This window comes from Aspergillus karnatakaensis (assembly GCF_047715665.1).
Source record: "Aspergillus karnatakaensis strain CBS 102800 unplaced genomic scaffold BJY04scaffold_32, whole genome shotgun sequence".
NCBI lineage: Eukaryota > Fungi > Ascomycota > Eurotiomycetes > Eurotiales > Aspergillaceae > Aspergillus > Aspergillus karnatakaensis.
The window spans coordinates 153,107-174,761 of record NW_027395744.1 but is presented as its reverse complement, the minus strand read 5'-3'; the positions used below and the strand labels follow the sequence as shown (position 1 = coordinate 174,761).

Genomic DNA, 21,655 nt, shown 5'->3' with positions numbered 1-21,655 from the left:
AGAAATCACATGGCCAAGTCTGAGATAGACCAATCCGATCCCTGAGGGATCTTCATTGTTACGAGTCGACGACTTGGTGGTTCCATGTAAACTGGTGCCTGTTCCTAGGGGGCGCGATGTCCTCCCATTTCATCAATGTTGTTATGGTGAGAGAAGAGTGTCGGCTTGAACTTAAAACAGGTCGATGGTCGATTTGTCTTCCGGAAGCTTTCTTTTTTTCCTTTTGAAAATGCACCACTGACGACAGCACAACGGATTAGAACCATAATGCTTCCCAGTTCGACCACAGGGGTGTTTCATCCAGGTAGTGGCTTAAACTCCAACAATCTGAAAAAGAAGGACAAGGTCAGAGCGGGCTCGGCGCGTGCAATGGCTCGAGGGACTCACGGGTCTATATAATCCAGTCCGCCGAAGTACTCCAACATCCGGCAACAAAGATTCACGTCATCACCGGGCTCGCCTCCAAAGAGACGATACTGCTCTGTCTCCATCATGGCTGATTCCGTTTTCAGGATATGCTCACGATCATGCCATGTTACCGCCCGATAATGCCGGGATGAGACGGGGCGGTTTCCAAAGCAATCGAATGAGTATGCTGATGGAGAAGCAGCGCAGAAGTTGTCTGGGATGGCAATCGCAGTGGGAAGCGGTAATGCGTTGGCGGAGCTGTTTTTCGATCGAGGGCGTGTGCGTCGTCTGTTGTGTCTTTGGCCCATTCTATAACGAAAAACGATGTGCAAGAACTTTTGGGTTCGGGAATCTCGGCTTGGTTTGTCTCGATTCCCCCTTCCCTCTCTTTCTTCTAGGGCGATGATAGTGGTGTATGGTATAGTAGTATAGACGAAATATAAACAAGATAGAACGGGAACCCTAGACGACAAGGAGGGGAGCGACCATCACCCCTTTGAAAGGACGAGATGAGGTAAAGAAGGGAAAGAAGAAATCAAAACCCATGTCAGAAGAAACTGGGAACCGATATATATAGAGCAGGCTTCAGGTATGACACGACGGATAGCAAAATGACTGCTTCGTATGGTGTGACTCACCAGGGACCCAATCAGGTGATGGCCCGGCATCGGCACAAGCCTCCTTGGAAGTTCAAAGGGAAAATTGGAATAAAAAAAAACCCTTCAACAAAGCGATCCACCCCGATAATGAGATTTTCGGATTCTCGGATAGACTCCACTCTCTTGCATTTTTCACCACTGCAGGCGTGCCTAAGAGTCTTAGACTCACACCTAAATCCAGGCTCGCGGACAAAGACGCCGACTCCAGTCCAGTGTCCAGTCTCCTAGGTGGCGCCAGATTCGCTCATCAAAGACCTTGATTGCGTTTCGGAGCTTCGCGGGTGCTTACTAGTTCAACCGCGGGAGAGATCGGATTGACTTTACCATGGCGTTCGATCAGCTTACAAAAAGGTGAAGAAGCTGACTGAGACTTCTTCTCGATTCCGATTCCCATGCCGATGACGCGACTTTCTTGATTGAGCTCTACGACCCTTGGCATTAAAGGGTTTCTCTGACATCCGATGAGGACAGTGGGATGACGGGATGATGATAAGATGCTGGCTGCAAGGGGAAAACTCTGATGCTGCAGCTGATACTGTTGATTATTCAAGGAGCTGTAAGGGCCACTAACTAATTGACTCTAATCTACAAGTCTAGTAGTGAGTCTCCGTAGGCTATTGCTCGGGAGCCGGCTTGCGATGGAAGAAAGTGGTGCAGTGTAGTGGCCTGACCATCTGAAACTGCTTTTTACGTTTCTGTTTCCGTTTCTCTATGCGTATGACAGAGCTCCTGTAGGTACGCGCCACGTGTGTAACGGTTTTGCAACTTGTGTACCTCGGGACGTTTTTGTCAATTGAGGGAGATTTATGTGCGTCGTGGATTAGTAGTACTTTGGTGTTTTGAAGTCGGGTATATCAGGTGCAAATTGAAATGGACTATATACAAGATCTTCAAGGATCTTCAAGTCGCTGTCGGAAGCCCCATCTTCTCACCCGGCCGACTGCGAGCTTGCCTTTTTCGGCCATCGGCATGATCGGCATCCTAGCATGACAGCAGATACCTTTCCAACAGCCCTCCACGACCACGAAGAATCTCTAGCATCTCATCACCTTTCGGTGCGGTGGTCAGATTCTCATACCCCGTGCTTGTGACCAAGAGGTCATCCTCAATGCGCACTCCGCCAATAGGAATGTACTGCCTCGCTTTTTCGAAGTTGATGTACTTTGCTAGCGGCAGAGTTTGAGCATTCTCCAAGGCGAGTTTGTTGAAGTACACCCCAGGCTCAATTGTAATCACCATCCCCTCCTGGAGTAACGGTGTACTCATCTGTGGCACGAATTCCTTCAACTGCCGACCATTAGCAGTGATTGGCTGCGCCGAGACATCATGGACTTCCAATCCTACATGATGACCGAGCCCATGCGGAAAGAAGATGGAAGACGCCCCTGAATGTCGGATTTCTTCTACAGTTCCGTCGTTGAGTATTCCTAGCCTTTGCAAGCCCTTGATGGCAATGACATGTGCGAGTTCGTGCAAGTCCCGAAATCGGACGCCAGCCTTGACACGTCGGATGCATTCTTCCTGCATCTCCTCTACGAGGTGGTAGATGTCTTTGGCGTGTACACTGGGCCAATCTGGTCCCAAGGGGATTGTCCGCGTCACGTCACTCGCATAGCAGTTCCATTCCGCGCCTGCGTCAATACAGACGAGATTTCTCCCGTCTAGAGGCTCATCGTTCTTCACGTAATGCAAAACGGCTGCGTTGGGGCCGGAGCCAGCGATTATCTCATACGCCTGGTTCTTGGCCCCATGGGAAACGCACGTGTCCAGAAACAGCCCTTCGATTTCGCTCTCGTTGGACATGTTATGAATATGTTCAAGGATTTTTCGATGCGCAAGGCCAGATATCCTGTTGGCGTGGCGTATCATTCGTATCTCGTATTCGTCCTTGATCTCTCTGGCTGCGTCTATTGCAGGTAGTAGTGACTCATCGTCCAACCGAAGCTCCTCCGGCGAGATCTCGGGTCTCTGAGAGCTGTGTAGAATATAGATTGAACTGTCCTTATTGTATCGATCCACCCAAGAGTTCAGGTCACCTCTAAGGGCAGCATAGTAGCGGACGCGGTCGACGTCGTACCGTTTCCGTGCCTCATCAACGGTCACAGTAGGGCCCATCCATATCGCGTGCTGCAGGCTGAAATTTGGAACGTAGAGGGTTAGAAGGTCATTGCGTATATCATATGTTAGGTAGCAATCTGCCTCGTCGACACCGCTCAAGTAGTAGAAATATCGTCGCTGCCGAAAGGGTCGTGGTTGGTCTGAATCGCCCCAGTTTATCGTCGGAGTTCCAACGAGGTAGATAAGGCCGTCGCCAACTCCTAATTTTGTGGCCACCCTGCGAGCATGCTGTTTCGCTGCGCAGAATGTCGTTAAAAGGTAGATTCAACAAGGTACGGGATGACAGGGGCAAAGGGGATGGAAAGCACGGGTGCGGCACGTACCTGGATATTTGTCGCACTCGGAATCCGTCGCGACCTTGATGCGAATGTCGCAAATGTCTTCAGGGGCAATAGCAAGGCTTGAAGGGTCTGAGACACCCATCCTTAAGATATGATGCTACAGATACCCTGTGAATGCCAGCGTGAGGGGAGAAAGTAGGGGCCTTGAACTTGGAGATAAGAAAGGCCTGGAGAAGGATTGAAGGCGCACTAGCATGACGTCCTCGACCGGCTTATGATAAGCATACTGAGACTCAATCAAGGACACGACAGCGGGCAGAAAGACATCGAGCTATCTCCAGACTCCTGGCTACAGTCGATAGTACAGAGATAAATACAAATACATTGTTAATCCTGAGAAAGCCCCCGCAAACGTCTCTCGTTGGCGCCCAAATATCCATTTTTAACTCGCCCCCCGCCAAGTTCCGGATTACTACCTACTGGCACTGGCACTTCCCAGCCCTCTCTCTCTCTCACCTGGATGGGAGTCGAGACTCAAGCCTCCTTCGATCGTCATCTCGTCCCATCCTCAATCTTTCTTCGTTCCATCCGCTCCTATCTTGCGTCATCCTGTCTCACGGTTCCTGATTTCCATCCTCTGCATCAACATCTCAATCTCGCAACGCTTGACCGTCCGAGGCCACACATCCCAGTAAATGAACGATGCGGGGATCTGAGGCATCGGCGCCCGGTGCTTTATGGGACGCTCCCTCGACCCTCGCTACTTCCATCAGAACAATCGAAACCAACCCACCTATACTTCATCCCGAGAGCGATACACTCCCTTTTCTCGATAGACAACATGTGGTTACCAAATTCGAGCATGATTTTCCAAACCCGTCGTGGGATCGGGGTAACGGCGGTCGGATAGGCGTCAGTGGCAACTCTACATCGACTGGGAAGGGGATCTTGATCGGTGTTCTATCGGCTTTTGGCTCCGCCGCGGTCGCTGTCCTAGTACTCGCGGCTTTCTTTTTCTTCAAATATACCCGCCGCGGTCGCATTCTTCTCGATCGCATGGGCCGCCCGGGTGAATTCGATGATGAACAGGCATTTCTACGCGAAGAGGCCGAGGCCCTGGAGATTATGGATGACTTGTCGCGATCGGAATATTTGAGATCAAAGGGTGAGTTGGCGGCTGGTTATTTGATACAACCCTTCAGAAAACGGCTAACTCGTTGATGCAGCATTCGTAGAAGCCAACCCACCCGAGTCCACCCAGACCGATATTTCCTTATCCCAGTTCCTCGCCATTCAAGAAAAAGGTGTTTCAGCATGGGAGTTTCAGCCGGAATTAGAGATTGCCAATTGTTTTGTGGAAGGACGGACAGAGATCGAGTTTTATGACTCTATATGCAGCGTGCAAACAAACCTACCAGTCCCGAAACAGAACGACGTCTACTACTGGGAAGCAAAGATTTATGATAAACCGGAGAGTACTCTCATTGGTATTGGCATGTCGACAAAGCCTTATCCTCTGTTCCGATTACCAGGTATTTTCAGTCCTCCATGAGATTTTACTGCCGGAGGCTAATCTTTCTCTAGGTTACCACAAGGCATCAGTTGCATACGAGTCCACCGGTCACCGAAGGTACAACCAGCCGTTTGCTTCAATGCCGTACGGACCCCCTCTCACACAAGGCGACGTTGTCGGCGTGGGATACCGGCCACGTTCCGGTACGATATTCTTCACTCGCAATGGGAAGAAACTGGAAGATGTTGTACATGGCCAGAAGGCACAAAACTTCTTCCCTACCATTGGGGCAAACGGCCCCTGCACTGTGCATGTGAACTTCGGTCAGATGGGATTTGTGTTTATTGAAGCCAACGTCAAGAAATGGGGACTAGCTCCCATGACCGGTAGCCTCGCGCCTCCCCCGCCGTACGGAAGCGAGCAGGGCAGCATTCTACTCGAATCTGGTCGGGAAAGTGCTGCGCATTTGTCGCATCGTGTTTATCAGGACTCCAGCTACGCACAGACAAGCTCAACGGTCCGCATACCCCCGGCTGCCAGCCCTGGACCTGTCAGGTCTCCGACCGACATTTCTCTCGCCCCGCTTGCGCACATTCCCTCAAACGAGGATGCTGGTGAAGGATCTAGCCGTACAACACCGGTTAACCCTGAACAAGTCTCAGTTGTGGATCCGGATAATTTGGAGGAGGACCAGGCTCCACCACCAGAGTACACCAGCCCCGATGGCAGCCCAAGAACCAGCCACGAATATTCTCGGCAAGACCAACCACCCATCCCCAGCTACGATGCGGCCGTCGGTAATCAAGATGACAACGCGCCTAATCGCCACTAATGGCACCTGCATCCACAACCCTTTCGTTTTGAGTTTTGTCTAGCTGTGATACTATTTATACGACCTCTGGATTTTAGCGGGCTGGGAAACAGGCGTTTTTGATGAGCGGAAATCTGTATAGGGCGGCTGGGTCCAAACAGTGAAATGACTGATGTATTATCTTATGAGACTGACTCGGGCTCCACAACTCGGATTGAGAATTGCAGAGCGGTGGCGTCGTGGACACCTTTTGCGTTGTGCGAGCGTTTGCTTTAGCCACGCGGCGTGGCTTGTAGGCGCTTTTGGTATCCTTATAATAATGATATCCCTGTTTCTTTAGTGCTATGTATTCTTCATTTGAACTACGCTAAGTCTCAACTGAGCCAGACCGAGCTTTGGGAGAGTTAAGTGGACAGGAGCCTCGATTGAGAAGCAGATGGATGCACCGGGGTGAGGTGGATAGGTAGGTAGAGGTGATCATACTGCCTGTTTTAGGTAATGTGTATGAGCGTGCACCAGCACTGAACGGTTCCGCGGGGTGGCCCTCTGCATCGAAATCATGTGCCAAGCAGCGGAACGGAGAGCGGACGGCTGGGCGGAATCTTTGACCTCTGTCCTAGGTTAAAAACATGAACAAGAGGCGATTAAGAGTGAGCCATAGCCGCTTCGACTTGTTTCGCCTGTAGTTAGTAGGCACTTGGCATTCTCTCTCGTGCAGTAAGGACGCCATCGGGATAATCTATTGACTGGAAAAATTAAGATATCTTGCCGCAGATCTATCCTATTAGTTGGTTGCTACTGGGACGGCCTAAAAACTGTGGTAGAGTACATTATGCTTACTTATAAGAAAGGTAAAAGCTCAACAGCCTCTATTGTTTCAACTCAGGAAATAGCACAAATGTAGATCAGGTCAGGTCAATTTACATTCGGGTAGGGTTATAATAACAGGTTGAATAAAATACCTAATAGGGACAAGGGAAAAAAGCGGCAAAGGAAATATGGCGAAATCAAAAGCTTCAGACAAAGGAAATAAGGTAAAAGAAAATCTTATTCGGAACAGGGAGTAAGGAGAAAGGCAGAAAAAAACATGCTAGATGTGGATATGCATGCAAATGGAGAGGAAAGGAAGAAAGAAGATGAACATTGGCTGCTGGTACAACAGAGGACAAACGGATAGCTACAAGCAACAGAAGGTGGGCGAATGTTGCTTGCTGGGTATCACTGGGGTATCCAAATAAGTTCTTTGCTCTTTCAATGCTGATTCCTAGAGTCTGGTACCTCGATTATTCGACTGCCGAGACCAGCAGGAGAAAGTCCGGAATTATTAGGAAGAAGAGGCGAGAAGGGAACATAAGATGTAACAGGAAGATAAAGCAGGTTGCACCTAACGCTCATCCCCAGCTCTGGACTTGGCCCGACGACGGAAGAAGTCCATGACTTTCCGTGCTGCCCCAGAGCTACCAGAGTGATGAGATAGGTCTCGTTCGTATTCGTAGGCATCTGCGAATTTCCGATGGTTCTTCTGTAATACGCCGGGGCGGTTCGATGACCGCCCGGTTTGCATTGATGCGCGCGATCCATTATCATGCACGCCGTTGTACTCATCGTAATAGTTGGGTGTTGAATGGTTGGCATACTGGTTCCGGTAATACTGATCGTGATTGTTCTGGACCTGTTCAGCTGATGCAGCAGCAGCATATGGTGGATAGGTCTCGCTGTGGTTCGAGTGTAGTACGGCAAATTGTTGATCGATGCGGTTCTGATAATTGACTGGTTCATCGTGAGTAATAGCATCCTCCGAAGGCGCACCATCAAAGGCTGCCGCGGCCATGGTATCCTGAGCGCCATAGCTTGTAGCCCGTGTTCGAGTTGGGAGAGGCCCTGTGGATGGGCGTTGGTTTGTGCGGTTATCCAGGAAGCGTTCAGGTTGTGGTTCCTCATCAGGTGTCTGGGACCTGCTCGATGAAGAAAGTCCCTTGAGCGAGAAAGATGGAGGGAGTAATGAGAAACGGCGGGGTCTGTTCTCGCCGCCAGCTTCGCTCGTCTTGCGATTGTTGCCATACTGAGCTGAACGCCGCGAGTCCATCGACGTTCGGGGTTCGTCACCAGCATATGGCTCCCTCATGCTTGTAGGAGGATAACGCTTGCCAGCCTTTTGCCTAGGGGCATTGGGCTGGCTCCCACGACCGCCAAATATAGAACCAGACCGTCCGAATAGCTTTTCGCCGATGCTGGACACTGTGTTTGATCTCTTGTGGCCCTTCGGAGGCTCTTGCCGGGGCGTAGTGTTGAATTTGGAGGGAATAGTCTGTGGACTCGGGCGGTCGATGCCGGACGCCTGACTTGAGTCTTGCTGCTGCATCGGTGCAGAGATGACATATTGTTTGCTCTTGGGTTGCGCGAGTCGGCCCTGAGCATTTGTCGCTGCAACAGTAGGTGCCACCGGCTGTCCATATGACCCGCGAGATGGCAAACGCCCAGTGTTGAAAGAAGCCATCGAAGCACCGGTCGTTGGCCGTGTAGCTTGTGTCGCTGGAGGCTGAGAAGCCGTGATGGCTGCGGTGTCGGATGCGGAGCGTGGAAGGTGTGTGATCGGAGGTGCGGCTGGGGAGGGTTGAGATGTGGCTGGTTGTGTCTGTTCGGGCGCGAATTGATTATTGTCGGCATGATCCTGACCGGTAGGTTTTGACCTCGTCGATGTAGGCTCGATTGGAGACACATTCTGGACAGTTGCGCTGGATGTGGACGTCTCCCCTCTTGATGTTTGAGATTGAGGGGCAACGTACTCCACTTGAACGGTGCGGCGTTTTGTGTCTCGGGGGGTCTTGGATCTGTCGCTTTGGTCTTGTGAGACATCTCCGGAATGATGCACAAGGCCGCCAACCGACGGGCTCGGGCCGTGGTGTGTCTTGGGCGGTTCTCTGACCGAAGCACTCCGGGCGAGTGATGGGGCTTCTTTCGGTTGCTCTTTTGGAACCATGTTAGCTTGCTGCTGAAAACCTAGACTTGCGCAGGACGTACCACGATTAGCTGTGGCGTCCGAAATATCAGACACCTTGGTCGTGCTGCTTGTGATATGCGAGACAATGTCGGAGTACTCGCTAAGCCAGCTGTGCCGCGCAACTTCGAAGAGGTCTGCTCGTTTTCGGGGATCCGGAACCAGTATCCGCCTTAGAAGATCACGAGCGTGAGGTGTCACATATTCAGGGAAGGTGAGTGGAGTTGTGACAATGTATTTATACAAAAGATTAATGTTATCACCGTCGGGATTGGCTGGATCGTCGTCAAAAGGAAGATACCCTGCCAACATAGCATACTAGAGAAAGTTAGCCAGAGCACATACCCTACCAGAAGGAACTACTCACCAGAATAACACCACAGCTCCAGACGTCCACCTTTCTTCCGGTATATAACGAATCACTTACTACGAGCTCAGGGGCAGCGTAACAGGGACTGCCACAGCTTGTCTGCATCAGATCTCCCCGCCGTACACCCTTGGCATTGGTCTTATCCAAGCGCATCCGCTTCACAAATTCCTTATTGGTAAGATTGTACTCAATTTCCTCGCTGAGTTCATCGATGGGATCAAAGGTGTTTGCAAAACCAAAGTCTGTGATGATGATGTTGCGGTTTCGGTCGAGCAGCAAGTTTTCTAGCTTCAAGTCTCGGTGAACAATTCCCTTTTTGTGAAGGTAGCCGACTCCAGACACAAGTTGTGCGAAAAGACGTCGAGCGGCGTTGTCCTTCAAATACCTGTTTCTCAGGATATGATCAAAAAGCTCACCGCCAGATGCGTATTCCATGATGATTCCAATATGGCGATCAGTTTCCACCATTTCGTGAAGCCGTACAATGTTCGGATGGGAAAGGTCTCGCAAAATTGAAATCTCGCGGTAGATCTTGGGCAGCCTACTTGGATTCGACCCAAGTGACTCGCGACGAATGAGTTTGATAGCCACCTCAACCGAGCCATCTCGCTTCCACCCCAGTTTGACTTTGCCGAATTCGCCCTCTCCAACTGTTTGTCCGAGTATATATTGGCCAAAGGTCGTTTCTTTGCGTTTCACGGTATGTTCGGGGAATTCTTGTCGACTCATGCCACTCCGAGCTCCATCCTCCGCGGATTCACCCATAAGTCCCAACCCTGGAGCGGGCGCGCTGTCGTTCGATGAAGAGACCGGTGCCGTCGTTTGTCGTGCTTGTTCGCGTTCAATATCCACCGCGGGGTCGCTCACTAGGACCTGGTTAATGACGGTGCTTGACTCTTTTACCAGTGTGCCCTGACTCGGAATTGTTTCCATAAGATCCTCGTGTTGAGCAAAGCTTTGACCTTGATTGCTTGGACCTCTTGACGGATCCTCGGATGATCTGGTTGCTTGACGGCGAGAACGAGATTCGTCGCTCTTCTTTTCACGGCGACTCTTGTCCTCCCCTTTGTTCCTGTGACGCGAGCTCGACGCCTTGTCTCCTGATGTAGCAGACGTTGTGCTCGAACCACGATGGCTCCGATGATTAGATGATGTTCTTGGTGGTGGAATCGGCGGTGCACCAAGTAGGTCAGGATAGATGGGGGATCGACTGCTGCTGTGGGCGGACGAAAGGGCCGCTGAGGTCATGGCTGGGGAAGCATGGGTGCGTGGCAGAGCCTGTGAAATGGGATCACTCATAGCCGTAGCAACTTCCAAACCACAATCTGTACCGCTACAATCTAATTAGCACGAAACTTGCGTGAAGTATTGAAATATAAAGTAGCTCTTTCCTGCACCGTCAGGAGATAGACGCCAGAAATGATTGAGCTCGGGGGCAAAGTGTGCGGGATGAGAATAAACCCATAGGTTGAGAGCTGGTTCAGAGAGGACTGAACTGGGTGTTTGTTTGTAGAGTCGCTGGTGACATACCTACGCTCCTAGTCCTCGAGACTACTTCTTGCGTTTCGGTCCAAAAAGGTCTCCTCCAGCAGAGACGAACAGAGCTGAGCGATCAGCCTTGTGCGTTTGAGTGACTGCAATCGAAGACAGAACACCCGGCTGCACTAGACAGCTCTTCCTTTCGCTGACTATTACGTCGTCCTTCAATTTTCGCGGAATTGCAACCCTGGCCTCTCTCTATCGTTTTACTTCGGTCGGCGACTGCGATATGGGTGTTCGACAGGTAATCGGTTCGGTTGGGCAGCTGGAACGCGAAGTTAGTTTACTGAGCTAGTTCTGAGCTGTCACCGATAAGGGGCTGAGACTGACAACAAAAAGCGGACAAGAACCAGTTTCACAAATGCCGTTCAGTTGTCGGTCGGTAATTCGAGGACACCAGGTCGGCAAAAGACAAGAACAAGATATAAAATATAAGTTGAAAACAAGGTCGAAACAAAAGGGGAAGCTTGGTGACAAAGGAAATAGTAGGTTGTTTTTTTTTAGAATTTGGTTCTCGGTGGTGATTGAAGACTCGGTCGCAGGGAAATGACGATTATGGATCTGCACTGCAGAGAGGGCTTTTGGCCAGCAGCTCACTCAGAAGTACCGGCTCGTTGGTTGGGGATGCGCTGGCGAGGAGGATAATGAGTGGGAGCGACAAACGCGGGCGGGAAAGGGAGCCAGCCTCGGGAGACGCGCGACCAGCACAAGCCAAACGGTCTATAAGTCGAACAGCGGCTACCGCAACTTCCACACTGCTGCTGGGGGAATTGACGAAGCAGAGTGTAGCTTAGAATGAGAAGAGCATGATTGACGGAAGGAGGGAGTTGAGTAGCGACGCAGCGGCAAGAGGGGCGTTGTAAGAGGTCGACTCTTTCTGTAGCCCCGGAGAGCGGACAGGGGGTAGACGGCGCAGGGGAGACGATGAGCGCGCGGCAACCAGAGCCCCGAGGAGGATATAATTGACCCAAGGGAGGAGAGAAGGGGAGAAGAAAGGAATCGCCGAAGAAGCGAAGAAGGGAAGAAGGGAAGGGGAGGGGGAGGAGGGGGGGGGGTGGGTGGGTGGTGAAGGAAGAGCGAAAGGGGAGGTTGAAGAAGAGCAAAGGACGTGAGGTTGAGAGTGAGGCCGTTGGGTTGCAGTCAGTGGCGGGCAGCGCTCGAGTCGCTGATGCCACGGCTGATTCAATTCGGCTTCTTCTTGGGTTCAAAACATATATACATACTCTGATCTCTTTTTTCTGACACTCAATTGATACTCCTACGAGCTACTACTGCATCTACTCTAGGTTCGAGCTTTCCTCCCGTCACTCCGGTGATGATTCGAGGGTCGAGGAAGAGGTGCATAACCAGGTCGAATAGTAGCCCTTATTACACGCATGGGCTGAAACTAAAGGATGCACAAGAGCTATAATGACGAATGATAATGATGCCATTGCTTATTGCCAGGTCCTGGATCTTGTCTGGGATATACTTGGGTCGTCTGATAAAAATATCTGATATCAAATGAATCATGACTCTGGATCTTGCACGAAACCGGGCAGATGAATCAAATGAATCCAGTCATCAGGGGCAGCGAACCACTGTTTCATCCTGGTCAAAGCGGAGTAGAGCCTCGGGCGCAGCCGATCCTCATCTTAACAGGCGCAGGCAGGTAAACACTAGTTACTAGACAATCTTCTAAACAAGCGGTCAACCGGAGAGGATACAAAGCTTCCACTTTATTGTACAGTAGTTGGGCTCATTATTAATGTAGTTATCGACTTCTGATGGCTGTTCAAGACTGAGTAAACTCCCGCAGCTCAACCTGCTCTTGACCACAGCTCCAGCCTCCAGCCGTCCATGGAAGCTCCGTTCCCCACATCTCCCGCGGCCCAGGCCAGAGTCAGACTAACTACTGTACTCTTACCAGCTACGACCAGCTACCGAGTCGTATAACTAGCTAACTATACTTGATTCACCCTCATAATGACCACAGCCAGTTTCATTGCAGATATTTTATTCCAGGCAGTCATTTTTTTTATCCTTAAATATCACACTCATTCCGAAGAGAGATATCACTCAGTCCTGCAAGGAGCGTAGCCATTATATATACTACCAACTCTCTCCTAGATATATAGTCCAGCACGAACTTACGCCTTGCAGGCTAACGCCAGTCTACCTAACTAATTTCCACACGCACCATTGATGACATATGAAGCGGCATAGACAAACTATTTTCGTTGATCTAGATAATGTATCTGTAGACTGTACAACAGATTGAGCCTTCCGCGCTCTATGATAACCACATTAGATCGAGAATCAGGCGTACTTGGCCATGTACATGGAGAAAACATCACGCGTTGTATCAAACAAGACGGAATATTGAAGAAAAACATCAAAGTGCAAACTGCCGTAGCTCGTCATCATCAAAAAGTCGTAAATCCCGGAACCGAAGACAATGAATCTTACTCTTTGTGTCACTGTGACAACCGTCCTCAACGCTTGCCTCCCGACATATTCGCCCCACTGAGCGAGTAAGTACCCGAAGCACCGTATGCGGGAGGCGGCGTCGGGCTGGGAGATGGACGCCTCGGTAGCGGACTGTGGCTCGGGCCCGGGGATGCAAGGTCACCACCGTCGTTGGCACCGACGACAACTTGTTTTCCGTCCCTCATCCGCCCAACTACCATACCCTTGGCGACGGATTTGAGGACCGCTTTGCGGCTGACTCCAGAGGCGTCGATATAAACTAACCCCACATTCTTGACGCCGCCCGCGAGGTTGGATGCCACCGTGCCGGCTTCCGCTCCGTAACGGTGGCCAATCATGGTGGAGGCGGCGGCTGAGCCAGACGTCAACACATTCCGAGCGCCTTGCTCAATTCCATCTGCTAGGGTAGAGAAAGCAATCAATGATTTGTTTAGCATCCCAGGCTTTCCATGTTCAGGTGCCCCCCTCGGCCCCCGAGGTTTGTTGCGGCCGGATATGGAGGCGCCGAAGTTCTGCGCATATTTGCCAACCTGTCCCACAGTCTTGGAAGAGATGCCGGCGGCGCCATCGGAGAACGTTCCGATTTTCCGAACTCGCGTATGGGTGGCGTCTGAGAAGGTCGCCGGCTTCGGATTTGGCTTGATCTTCTTGGTAAAGGCATCCGCACCACTTGTCATAGCGTTGGCGAGGAATGTAGATCCGGTAACAATTAATCGAGATGCCGTTGCGGACGACTGAACAAGTGACGAGTCTTTATAGGCGGGGTGCCGCGCTGTCGACAGGTACTCCTCGGATACATTGCTGACGCTGACAAGATTACCCTCGCCCTCTGTGGGAAGCTGAACTTCAACAGGCCCTGTCGATACGGTCAGTAACACTAGAAGCACTTCAAACAGGGCAAACTTACGTTTCGAACCGGGCTTGACATCAGGCTTCTCAACCACGTCGTAACCTTCCATCTCACCGACGACACTGCCATTCTCCTCGTCGATAAGAACAATTCGTCCATGCTTATCCTTCTTCTCGGATGGCCCGAAAGCATCCGGTGAAGTCACATAGCCCTCACCGGGAGCGAAGCTTGCAGGATCATAGGAGGCATGGTCCCTGGAAACCTGTGCACGTTCAAGGAACGCCGTGCACTGTGCGAGGATAGTCTCGAAAGTGTCAATATCCTCCTGTGTCACCTTGTTGGGCCCTGTGCCAATACTAGGGAATTGAATGCGAATGAAAGCGCCCGCATCTGGACCCAAGTCCCAGCGAGGAATCAGGTAGCTGCTCGGCGGCTGATGGTAAATCTGGGTGGTGGCAGGAAGCGCCAGATCGAGCTCCGGTGGAAGATGGAGATGCAAATAGAAATCTTCCTCAGACGGCGTGTCTTGAACAGGACCGAAAGGCGTGTTTTGATTTTGAGAGATGGAGGTTGTGGTTGGTACCATCAGGAGGGAGAGGGTCTGAGGGCCTGACGGCGTCAAGCTTGACTCTTCGCCGTCTTGCACGTGAAAAGCGTGGACATTGTTGATGCTGTAAAGAAGCCGGGGATCATTATGAGCTGAAGCCATGGCCTTGGGTGATCTCGAAGGATTGATCGATCGATAGTGTAGGTCTGGAACTCTTTAAGAGCGACGATAATCTGGGTATGACGTGATGGCCGGCGGCGGCAAGGGCAGGTGGTGGAATTCGCTTTCAAGTCACAGACTCGAGAAAGTACTCAACAAGAGGTATTAAAACAACATTAAATAGAGAGAGAAGGGAGAATTTACAAAGAAAAGAGAAGAAACCGATGGCGAGGGGTGTTGACGAAATTAATATGCTGCAGACTGAACTCTTGGGCTCTTGGAGGAGGGATTTAAGTGGTTATCGTCCGGGATGGATAAACGCCCTCTGTCCACAGTCCACTCACCCCACGGCTGCGCCACACTCAACACTCAAATACGCACCGCCACATGATTCCTGAGTGGCTGGAAATCTATAAGAATAGCAGCGGCGAGCGTCATGCGTGACCGCTAAAGTGAAAGAAACACTAATAATGGATGTGAACATTTCGGACATTCCGGGATGCAAACAGAGGTCGGAGACAGCTGAGAGAACCCCTCTCTCCTTATCGCCCAGTGACACCTCCAGGTGCAGTCCACTAGAATAGACCCTAGCAACACCGGCGGCTACAGAGATTGATCGACCATTAGCGAAAGCGCTTAAAATCATCTCCCACGGGCAAGGGTCCAGTTGGCATCGAGCCCCATTCCTACTCGTCGACATGATGACGTTCCAGATCTTGTCTGACCTGCATCTCGAGAACCCCCGCGCGTACGACCTTTTTGATATCCAACCCAGAGCTCCATACCTCGCACTATTAGGGGATATCGGGGCCGGAACGATGATAGTTTGTTCAGTTTCTTGGAGACCCAGCTTTACAAGTTTGAGCTGGTTTTTTTCTTGCTAGGAAACCATGAGCCATACGGTTCCAGTTGGTCGACTGCGAAAGCTCGAGTCGAGGACTTTTCTGAGAATATCAGTCGTCGGCGAGCTCAGAATCAAGCACTGGGGAAGTTTGTCTTCCTTGACCAAACACGGTACGATATCTCCGACGATGTGACAGTACTTGGATGTACTTTGTACACGCGAGTTCCCCAGCCGCAAGCAGACACCATAAGCTATCGTCTGAATGACTTCTACGACATCGAGTGTTGGACCGTCGAGAAGCACTGTGAAGCCCATGAAGCGGACCGGAAGTGGCTCAACGACCAGGTGTTGAAGATAGCGGACTCAAAGCCGCACCAAAGGATCATCATCTTCACCCATCACTCCCCAACAGTCGATCCCAAGGCCACGGATCCAACCCATGCCAACAGTCCTATATCTTCAGGGTTCTCGACGGATCTCGGTGGCGATCCTTGTTGGGAGAAGCCACAGGTCAGGTTATGGGCGTTTGGCCACACCCATTATAACTGCGACTATATGGAGCAAAGGACGGGAAAAAGGGTGGTTGCGAACCAGAGGGGTTATTATTTTTCTCAAGCAAAGGGCTTTGATCCGAAGAAAGTGGTTGTTATTTAGATCAAATATCGGTGGATTGAATGCGATGAAATTGTTGACCAGTGGACTGAGTTTAGATCAGAGGGACTATCTCCTCTGTAACTGTAAGCCTTAGGTACCTAAGCGCTTTTGAAGATGCTGGGTGGCTGAGGACTCAGACTGAGACCAGACCTCGGGACCTCGCGCCAAGAATGCTTCCTAATTGGGAAGGCCGACTATAACCGAGGCTGATCTCCTTCCTCGTGATTAACTTGCTCTGCTTCCTCTACCCCGGATCCTCTCCCCCATGCATTATTACCCTCTATTCTTTTCTCCCTCCTCCCTTCCCTCTCGTCCGCCCTCCTTTTTTTTTTTTTTCCAAGTTCCGTGCCGTCAAATAGTCGGACTGTGCTGTTAACCCTATAGAAATAGAGCCCATTATCCCGCAATGGCGTCGATTACCCGTGCCTTGCGGCCTCTGTCCCGCATTGTACCCCTTCGCCCTGTTGTCCGTCCCGTGGCCTCTCGCCTCGCTCAAAGGTATACTCGTTTAATCGGCATAATCCTCTGATATTTCGTATCTCAGGGCAGCTTGTTTCTATTTCTATTTTTGAAAGAGTGCTAACAAATACCTTAATAGATCCCATGCCTTCTCTACCACACCCCGGCGGCGGGACCCCGATCTTGCCGACCTCACCCCGACGCCAATCACACACCTCTCCGAGATTGAATCAATAATGGCCGATTCGGTCTCTAAGTTTGCCACGGAACAAATTGGCCCGAAAGTGCGCGAGATGGACGAAGCTGAGACTATGGACCCGGCATTGGTAGAGCAACTCTTTGAACAAGGGCTCATGGGCATTGAGATCCCCGAAGACTACGGCGGTGCCGGGATGAACTTCACCGCTGCGATTGTGGCTATTGAAGAACTTGCCCGTGTTGATCCCAGTGTTAGTGTTCTCGTCGATGTACACAATACTCTTGTGAACACTGCTTTCCTCAAATACGGCGATGCGCAGGTGAAGCGGACATGGCTGCCCAAGTTGGCTACCGGGACGGTGGGCTCGTTCTGCCTTTCAGAACCCATCTCTGGGTCGGATGCTTTTGCGCTCCAGACGAAGGCTGAGAAGACAGCAGACGGATACAAGATCAACGGATCCAAGATGTGGATTACTAACTCCATGGAAGCCGGTGTGTTCATTGTGTTCGCCAACCTCGACCCTAGCAAGGGGTACAAGGGTATTACCGCGTTCATCGTGGAGAAAGATACACCTGGATTCTCGATTGCGAAGAAGGAGAAAAAGCTCGGGATCAAAGCTAGTAGCACCTGCGTGCTCAACTTCGATGATGTGGAGATCCCCCGCGCCAACCTCCTCGGCGAAGAAGGCCAAGGTTACAAGTACGCTATTGGCCTCCTAAACGAAGGCCGCATTGGTATCGCCGCTCAAATGACCGGTCTAGCCCTGGGTGCCTGGGAGAACGCTGCACAGTAAGTCTGCAATCTCTGCAAAGAGAGGAAAGACCGTCTAATAAGACTAGCTACGTCTGGAACGACCGCCGCCAGTTCGGCCAACTCATCGGTGAATTCCAAGGCATGCAGCACCAAATCGCCCAAGCCTACACTGAGATCGCCGCCGCCCGCGCTCTCGTCTTCAACGCCGCCCGCAAGAAGGAAGCCGGCCAAGACTTCGTGCAGGACGCCGCCATGGCGAAGCTCTACGCCTCGCAGGTTGCCGGGCGCGTTGCCGGCTCCGCGGTTGAGTGGATGGGCGGCATGGGATTTGTCCGCGAAGGCATCGCAGAGAAAATGTTCCGTGACAGCAAGATTGGTGCGATCTACGAGGGGACGAGTAATATTCAATTGCAGACGATTGCGAAGTTGCTGCAGAAGCAGTATACTCGTTGAGGTTGAACTGTGCTAGAAGGTTTGAGGATGAATCATGACGATCGCTTACTATACAATTACTCAGCCGGATATTTTCTCAAGGTATAAAGAGCGCAGTCCGCGTGAAGGAGATAGATAGTGCCTTGATTTGCACATGTAGAACGGGTATCTTGATGAAATACAAAGCGTACGTATCCATAGCAGGACGGTTGTTGCAAATCCCATCCGTAAGCGTTTCCTTCAGCAAGCAGCATCAACCCTAACATGCAGGGATGTTATCCGGCAGGAATCCCGGTGGACCAAATCGCATAGTACAGAAGGCAAAATGACGTCAATTTATCGCATCGAGGTGATGGCCTCGACGTGCTCTCAAGCATTGATTCGTCCTCGTATAGTTCAATCCCGAGCCGATCATTGCGTTTCTGGAAAGGCGGGAGCAGGTGGCTTGGGGCGGCGTATTCTATAACATAACCCAGCATTCCGATGAATTCAAACGCGAAATCCCTAGTTTTCGTTACGGAGTTTTAAGCCTTGTTTCCCGCATCACATCGCTGAGACGGTGGGCACCGGAGGCAATCTGAATAGTCGCGAACGATATGAACCAAGTATGTGATGCCGCCTGATCGGTTTCTGGACTCGCGAGGCTAGGCTAGTCTGCTTTTAGAGATTGGTAAATTGGTTGCCCACCCATAAGTGGCAGGAAGTAGGAGGCCTTACATTAGTACCAAGTGCGAGGCGCACTGCTGCCAGAGACCTGACGTGATACTGCGTACAAAGTTGCTGCGACTTTGCGGCATCGCGTTGCCCTTTAGATATTCACGTCTTCGAGCGCCGTTAATCCATTTCAAGATCGATGAACCCAGTCGTAGTCGTATCCATTTCTTGGAGGTTGCGTCGGCTGCACCAGCTGTTGGTACTGAGGTGGTGGTTGTAGTGTGGTATATGTTGGCGTTTGTGCTTCTGATGGTGCGGATACAGCCCGATGCGCAGATTCGTACGATGCTTGAGGATGCTGACTATGTGATGGTAGTTCCTCCCCTGCTACCCTGGGAGCGCTCGGGCCATGATACACCTGTTGATACGGTTGGAAAGTGGGCTCCGGTAAATGCGCGGTGCCTTGTGAATGATAACCAACGTGCGACTGGGGAACAGACAGCGATGCAGGTGCTTGGGAAGCGCCATCAAAAGACCAGGACGACTCGACCCGTGCTGGATACTCTGTGTCGGAGGATTCGCATCGTGAAGAAGCGCGAGTCGGATTATAAGGTGGCCAATCTCGCGAAGTTGAAACCTGGCTTGAAGTTGATAACACGGATGGTGTCCTGGACGCTGAGGTCGCTGCTAAGGTATCAGGGAATTGAGGGGACGGAATAACCGGCCCTGGTTGTTGACTGTATGGCTCTTCTACAGAAGGTCGCATCAGCGTCAGTAGAAAGGCATGGAGAAACTCTCACGAAAGAAAGAAAAAACATGGTAGGGCTCACCCAAGTTTTGATAGCTTGCACTTCCCCCTCCCATAGCTATTTGATGTCTCAACGCTCTTATCTCTGTCTCCAGCAGAGCATTTCTCCGCACAACCTCGTCAAACTTGTCTCCCTTGGCTCGTAGTTCGGCCACCTGAAGTTCCAGTCGTTCAATATGCTCCTTTGTCCGTTGTCGGATGGTTCGCTGAGCTTCACGATCGTTCGCACGCTTTCTTTCCAGTTGCTCCGCAGTGAGTGACGTTACTCTACGAGTCCCAGCCCGAGTTTCCTTCTTCTTAGACTGGGAAGGATCTTGGTTGGAGCTCATCCTGCGCTCAATCTGAGTGTTGAGGTCGGAGAGGTCTGATTCTTTCGCTAATGGTATAGGTTTGGACGTGAGGTAAGAACGCTCGCTACATCCCAGGAGTGCGCGCAATAGATATCGGATTTGGACCGACAACAGAGTGATTGTAGTCGTGCCACGTGCGTGGGTCGAGGTAAGCTAGAGCTGGACCGGAAGCAAAGGGATTAAAAGTCACCGAATAGAAAGATGTTAGGAGAGTAAAAAAAGATTGATGGAACGGAGCCCCATCACTGGTGCGGTGCAACACAAAATGAAAAAGGATCTGCCCCAAGTCAAGCCACTGGAACGTCGCGGATGTCGAGAGATGAGATCGATCATCCGGGCCAGGAACTGAATAATAACGCCAGATATTATTATTATTGACGGTTGGGTTGTAACTTGAGGACCACCAGCAGCATTATTAAGCCCTGGGTTAGAACTTAGGGGACTCTGGGACCGGGATATTCCGTGGATACCAACATGGACCCAAGATACCAACAAGTCTCTCTGGCGCATAGGGCGCCAATGGGCAGGCACAAAGGACAAGATACCCTGTGCGATGGTGGCAATGGCAAGCATAGCGTCCCTTCTAAAGGAGCTATTACTATGGGTCCGCGCCATGGAATCCTCCGACCAACCCACCTACGGAGGTTGGGCATGCCCTAGTTCAAAATGGGAAACGGGGGGCACTCGGCACTCAGGAAGTGTTGATCAAAGTTATCCTAACTGTGTGGCTATGCGGAGCAAGGGTACAGCCCGATCTGGTTGTACAATCGATGAAAATACTGTTCGATCAGGTGCTGGTATGTCTCCTCATATCTGCGTACAGAGTGCTTGAAAGCTATGCGGAGGATCTTGTAAATGGCTCGCATCCCTTGACTAGGATGATCCTTCGGCGGTACATGGTTTCCCCAAGCCACATGGCGAAGTGGTGGATTCTGGAGACCGGAGTCCGGACCCAACAGTTAGACTCAAGATTCATGGATCAGTTCCGTTAGAGTTCTGGAAAAGGGCAAAAGTTTGGCGCAGAAGTATATGCCGCCGTCCTGAAGGGGAAAGAAAAAGGTGGTGACAAGTTGGACAACAAAGACAGGGAATTTGCAATGCTAGACGCTAGGTTTTTTGATGCGTCACCTTAGCCCCCTTCCATCAGATATTTTCATGTGGTACACAACCTTTTTGTGATGCACGTTGAGGCTGGCGAGCATTGAATTTCGTGATCTTCAACTCGGAGCAAAGCTGAATTTTTTTCTCTCGATCTCTAAACTTGGCGACCACTAGATGCTGAGAAGCTCTCCGACCCGTTAAGATCTAGCGAATCGCATACAATCCATGTTAGCGCTGACAAGCCAAGACTTACTAGCCCTTGCCTGAGAAGACGGCCTCTCTCCGAAACTTCCATTGTCGAATCTTGGAAACTGGCACTAAGATTCTAGAACCATGGGTGTGTGGCCAACTGAGCCACGCGGATGGGAGCCGGGTCCACATGTGTTAAAGCTAAGTTGCAGCAACCTGAAGTGGCTCGGTGTTTTGCCCATATTTAACCAGCACTAGCCGCAGAGCGCACAGCGAGGGGTATTTCCTTGATAACCCAGATTGATGATGGCGTTCAATAGTTCCGAGCAGTTGGAGACACGCGCCTGGGCCCTGAGGAATGATGATCTGGTTGGAGCTAGTAACAAGTAGAGACGGAGTAAGCTGCAGGCACGCTGGCCCCTGGAACTTGAGGGAGAGCACGAAGTGGAGATTTCGTAAAAGGGACGGCGAGACGCAGACGCCAATGACA

At 51.1% G+C, this 21,655-nt stretch overlaps 8 protein-coding genes across 8 annotated transcripts; 3 read left to right on the top strand and 5 right to left on the bottom strand.

Annotated features, from left to right (window-relative positions):
- Positions 1-214: 214 nt before the first annotated feature.
- On the bottom strand, positions 215-858 carry BJY04DRAFT_81461 (uncharacterized protein). The gene has a single exon (XM_073721130.1). It carries the CDS (start codon positions 714-716, stop codon positions 384-386), a length of 333 nt encoding a protein of 110 aa, XP_073569997.1. The 5' UTR covers positions 717-858; the 3' UTR covers positions 215-383.
- A 919-nt stretch (positions 859-1,777) lies between these two features.
- On the bottom strand, positions 1,778-3,871 carry BJY04DRAFT_81546 (aminopeptidase P family protein). The gene is made up of 2 exons (XM_073721132.1): positions 3,509-3,871; positions 1,778-3,421 (listed from the first exon to the last, which is right to left on the bottom strand). The coding sequence occupies exons 1-2, from the start codon at positions 3,606-3,608 to the stop codon at positions 2,049-2,051; spliced, it is 1,473 nt and encodes a 490-aa protein (XP_073569996.1). The 5' UTR covers positions 3,609-3,871; the 3' UTR covers positions 1,778-2,048.
- BJY04DRAFT_191858 (SSH4 family protein) lies at positions 3,866-6,176 on the top strand. Its single transcript, XM_073711711.1, has 3 exons — positions 3,866-4,631; positions 4,693-4,998; positions 5,051-6,176. The coding sequence occupies exons 1-3, from the start codon at positions 4,169-4,171 to the stop codon at positions 5,809-5,811; spliced, it is 1,530 nt and encodes a 509-aa protein (XP_073569995.1). The 5' UTR covers positions 3,866-4,168; the 3' UTR covers positions 5,812-6,176.
- A 998-nt stretch (positions 6,177-7,174) lies between these two features.
- On the bottom strand, positions 7,175-10,457 carry BJY04DRAFT_208237 (putative serine/threonine protein kinase (Kin4); the record flags this gene model as incomplete). The annotated part of the gene is made up of 3 exons (XM_073713963.1): positions 7,175-8,757; positions 8,812-9,106; positions 9,156-10,457. The coding sequence occupies 3 exons, from the start codon at positions 10,455-10,457 to the stop codon at positions 7,175-7,177; spliced, it is 3,180 nt and encodes a 1,059-aa protein (XP_073569994.1).
- Positions 10,458-12,447: 1,990 nt separating this feature from the next.
- On the bottom strand, positions 12,448-14,893 carry BJY04DRAFT_81438 (senescence-associated domain-containing protein). The gene is made up of 2 exons (XM_073721129.1): positions 14,074-14,893; positions 12,448-14,022 (listed from the first exon to the last, which is right to left on the bottom strand). The coding sequence occupies exons 1-2, from the start codon at positions 14,723-14,725 to the stop codon at positions 13,172-13,174; spliced, it is 1,503 nt and encodes a 500-aa protein (XP_073569993.1). The 5' UTR covers positions 14,726-14,893; the 3' UTR covers positions 12,448-13,171.
- A 527-nt stretch (positions 14,894-15,420) lies between these two features.
- BJY04DRAFT_208235 (acyl-CoA dehydrogenase/oxidase) lies at positions 15,421-18,084 on the top strand (the record flags this gene model as incomplete). The annotated part of the gene is made up of 5 exons (XM_073713962.1): positions 15,421-15,470; positions 15,521-16,164; positions 16,613-16,718; positions 16,819-17,667; positions 17,718-18,084. The coding sequence occupies 5 exons, from the start codon at positions 15,421-15,423 to the stop codon at positions 18,082-18,084; spliced, it is 2,016 nt and encodes a 671-aa protein (XP_073569992.1).
- Positions 18,085-18,694: 610 nt separating this feature from the next.
- Positions 18,695-20,255, bottom strand: BJY04DRAFT_81423 (uncharacterized protein). The gene is made up of 3 exons (XM_073721128.1): positions 19,548-20,255; positions 18,781-19,467; positions 18,695-18,720 (listed from the first exon to the last, which is right to left on the bottom strand). The coding sequence occupies exons 1-2, from the start codon at positions 19,852-19,854 to the stop codon at positions 18,908-18,910; spliced, it is 867 nt and encodes a 288-aa protein (XP_073569991.1). The 5' UTR covers positions 19,855-20,255; the 3' UTR covers positions 18,695-18,720; positions 18,781-18,907.
- A 143-nt stretch (positions 20,256-20,398) lies between these two features.
- BJY04DRAFT_191847 (uncharacterized protein) lies at positions 20,399-21,124 on the top strand. Its single transcript, XM_073711710.1, has one exon. It carries the CDS (start codon positions 20,429-20,431, stop codon positions 20,705-20,707), a length of 279 nt encoding a protein of 92 aa, XP_073569990.1. The 5' UTR covers positions 20,399-20,428; the 3' UTR covers positions 20,708-21,124.
- The last annotated feature ends 531 nt before the right edge of the window (positions 21,125-21,655 follow it).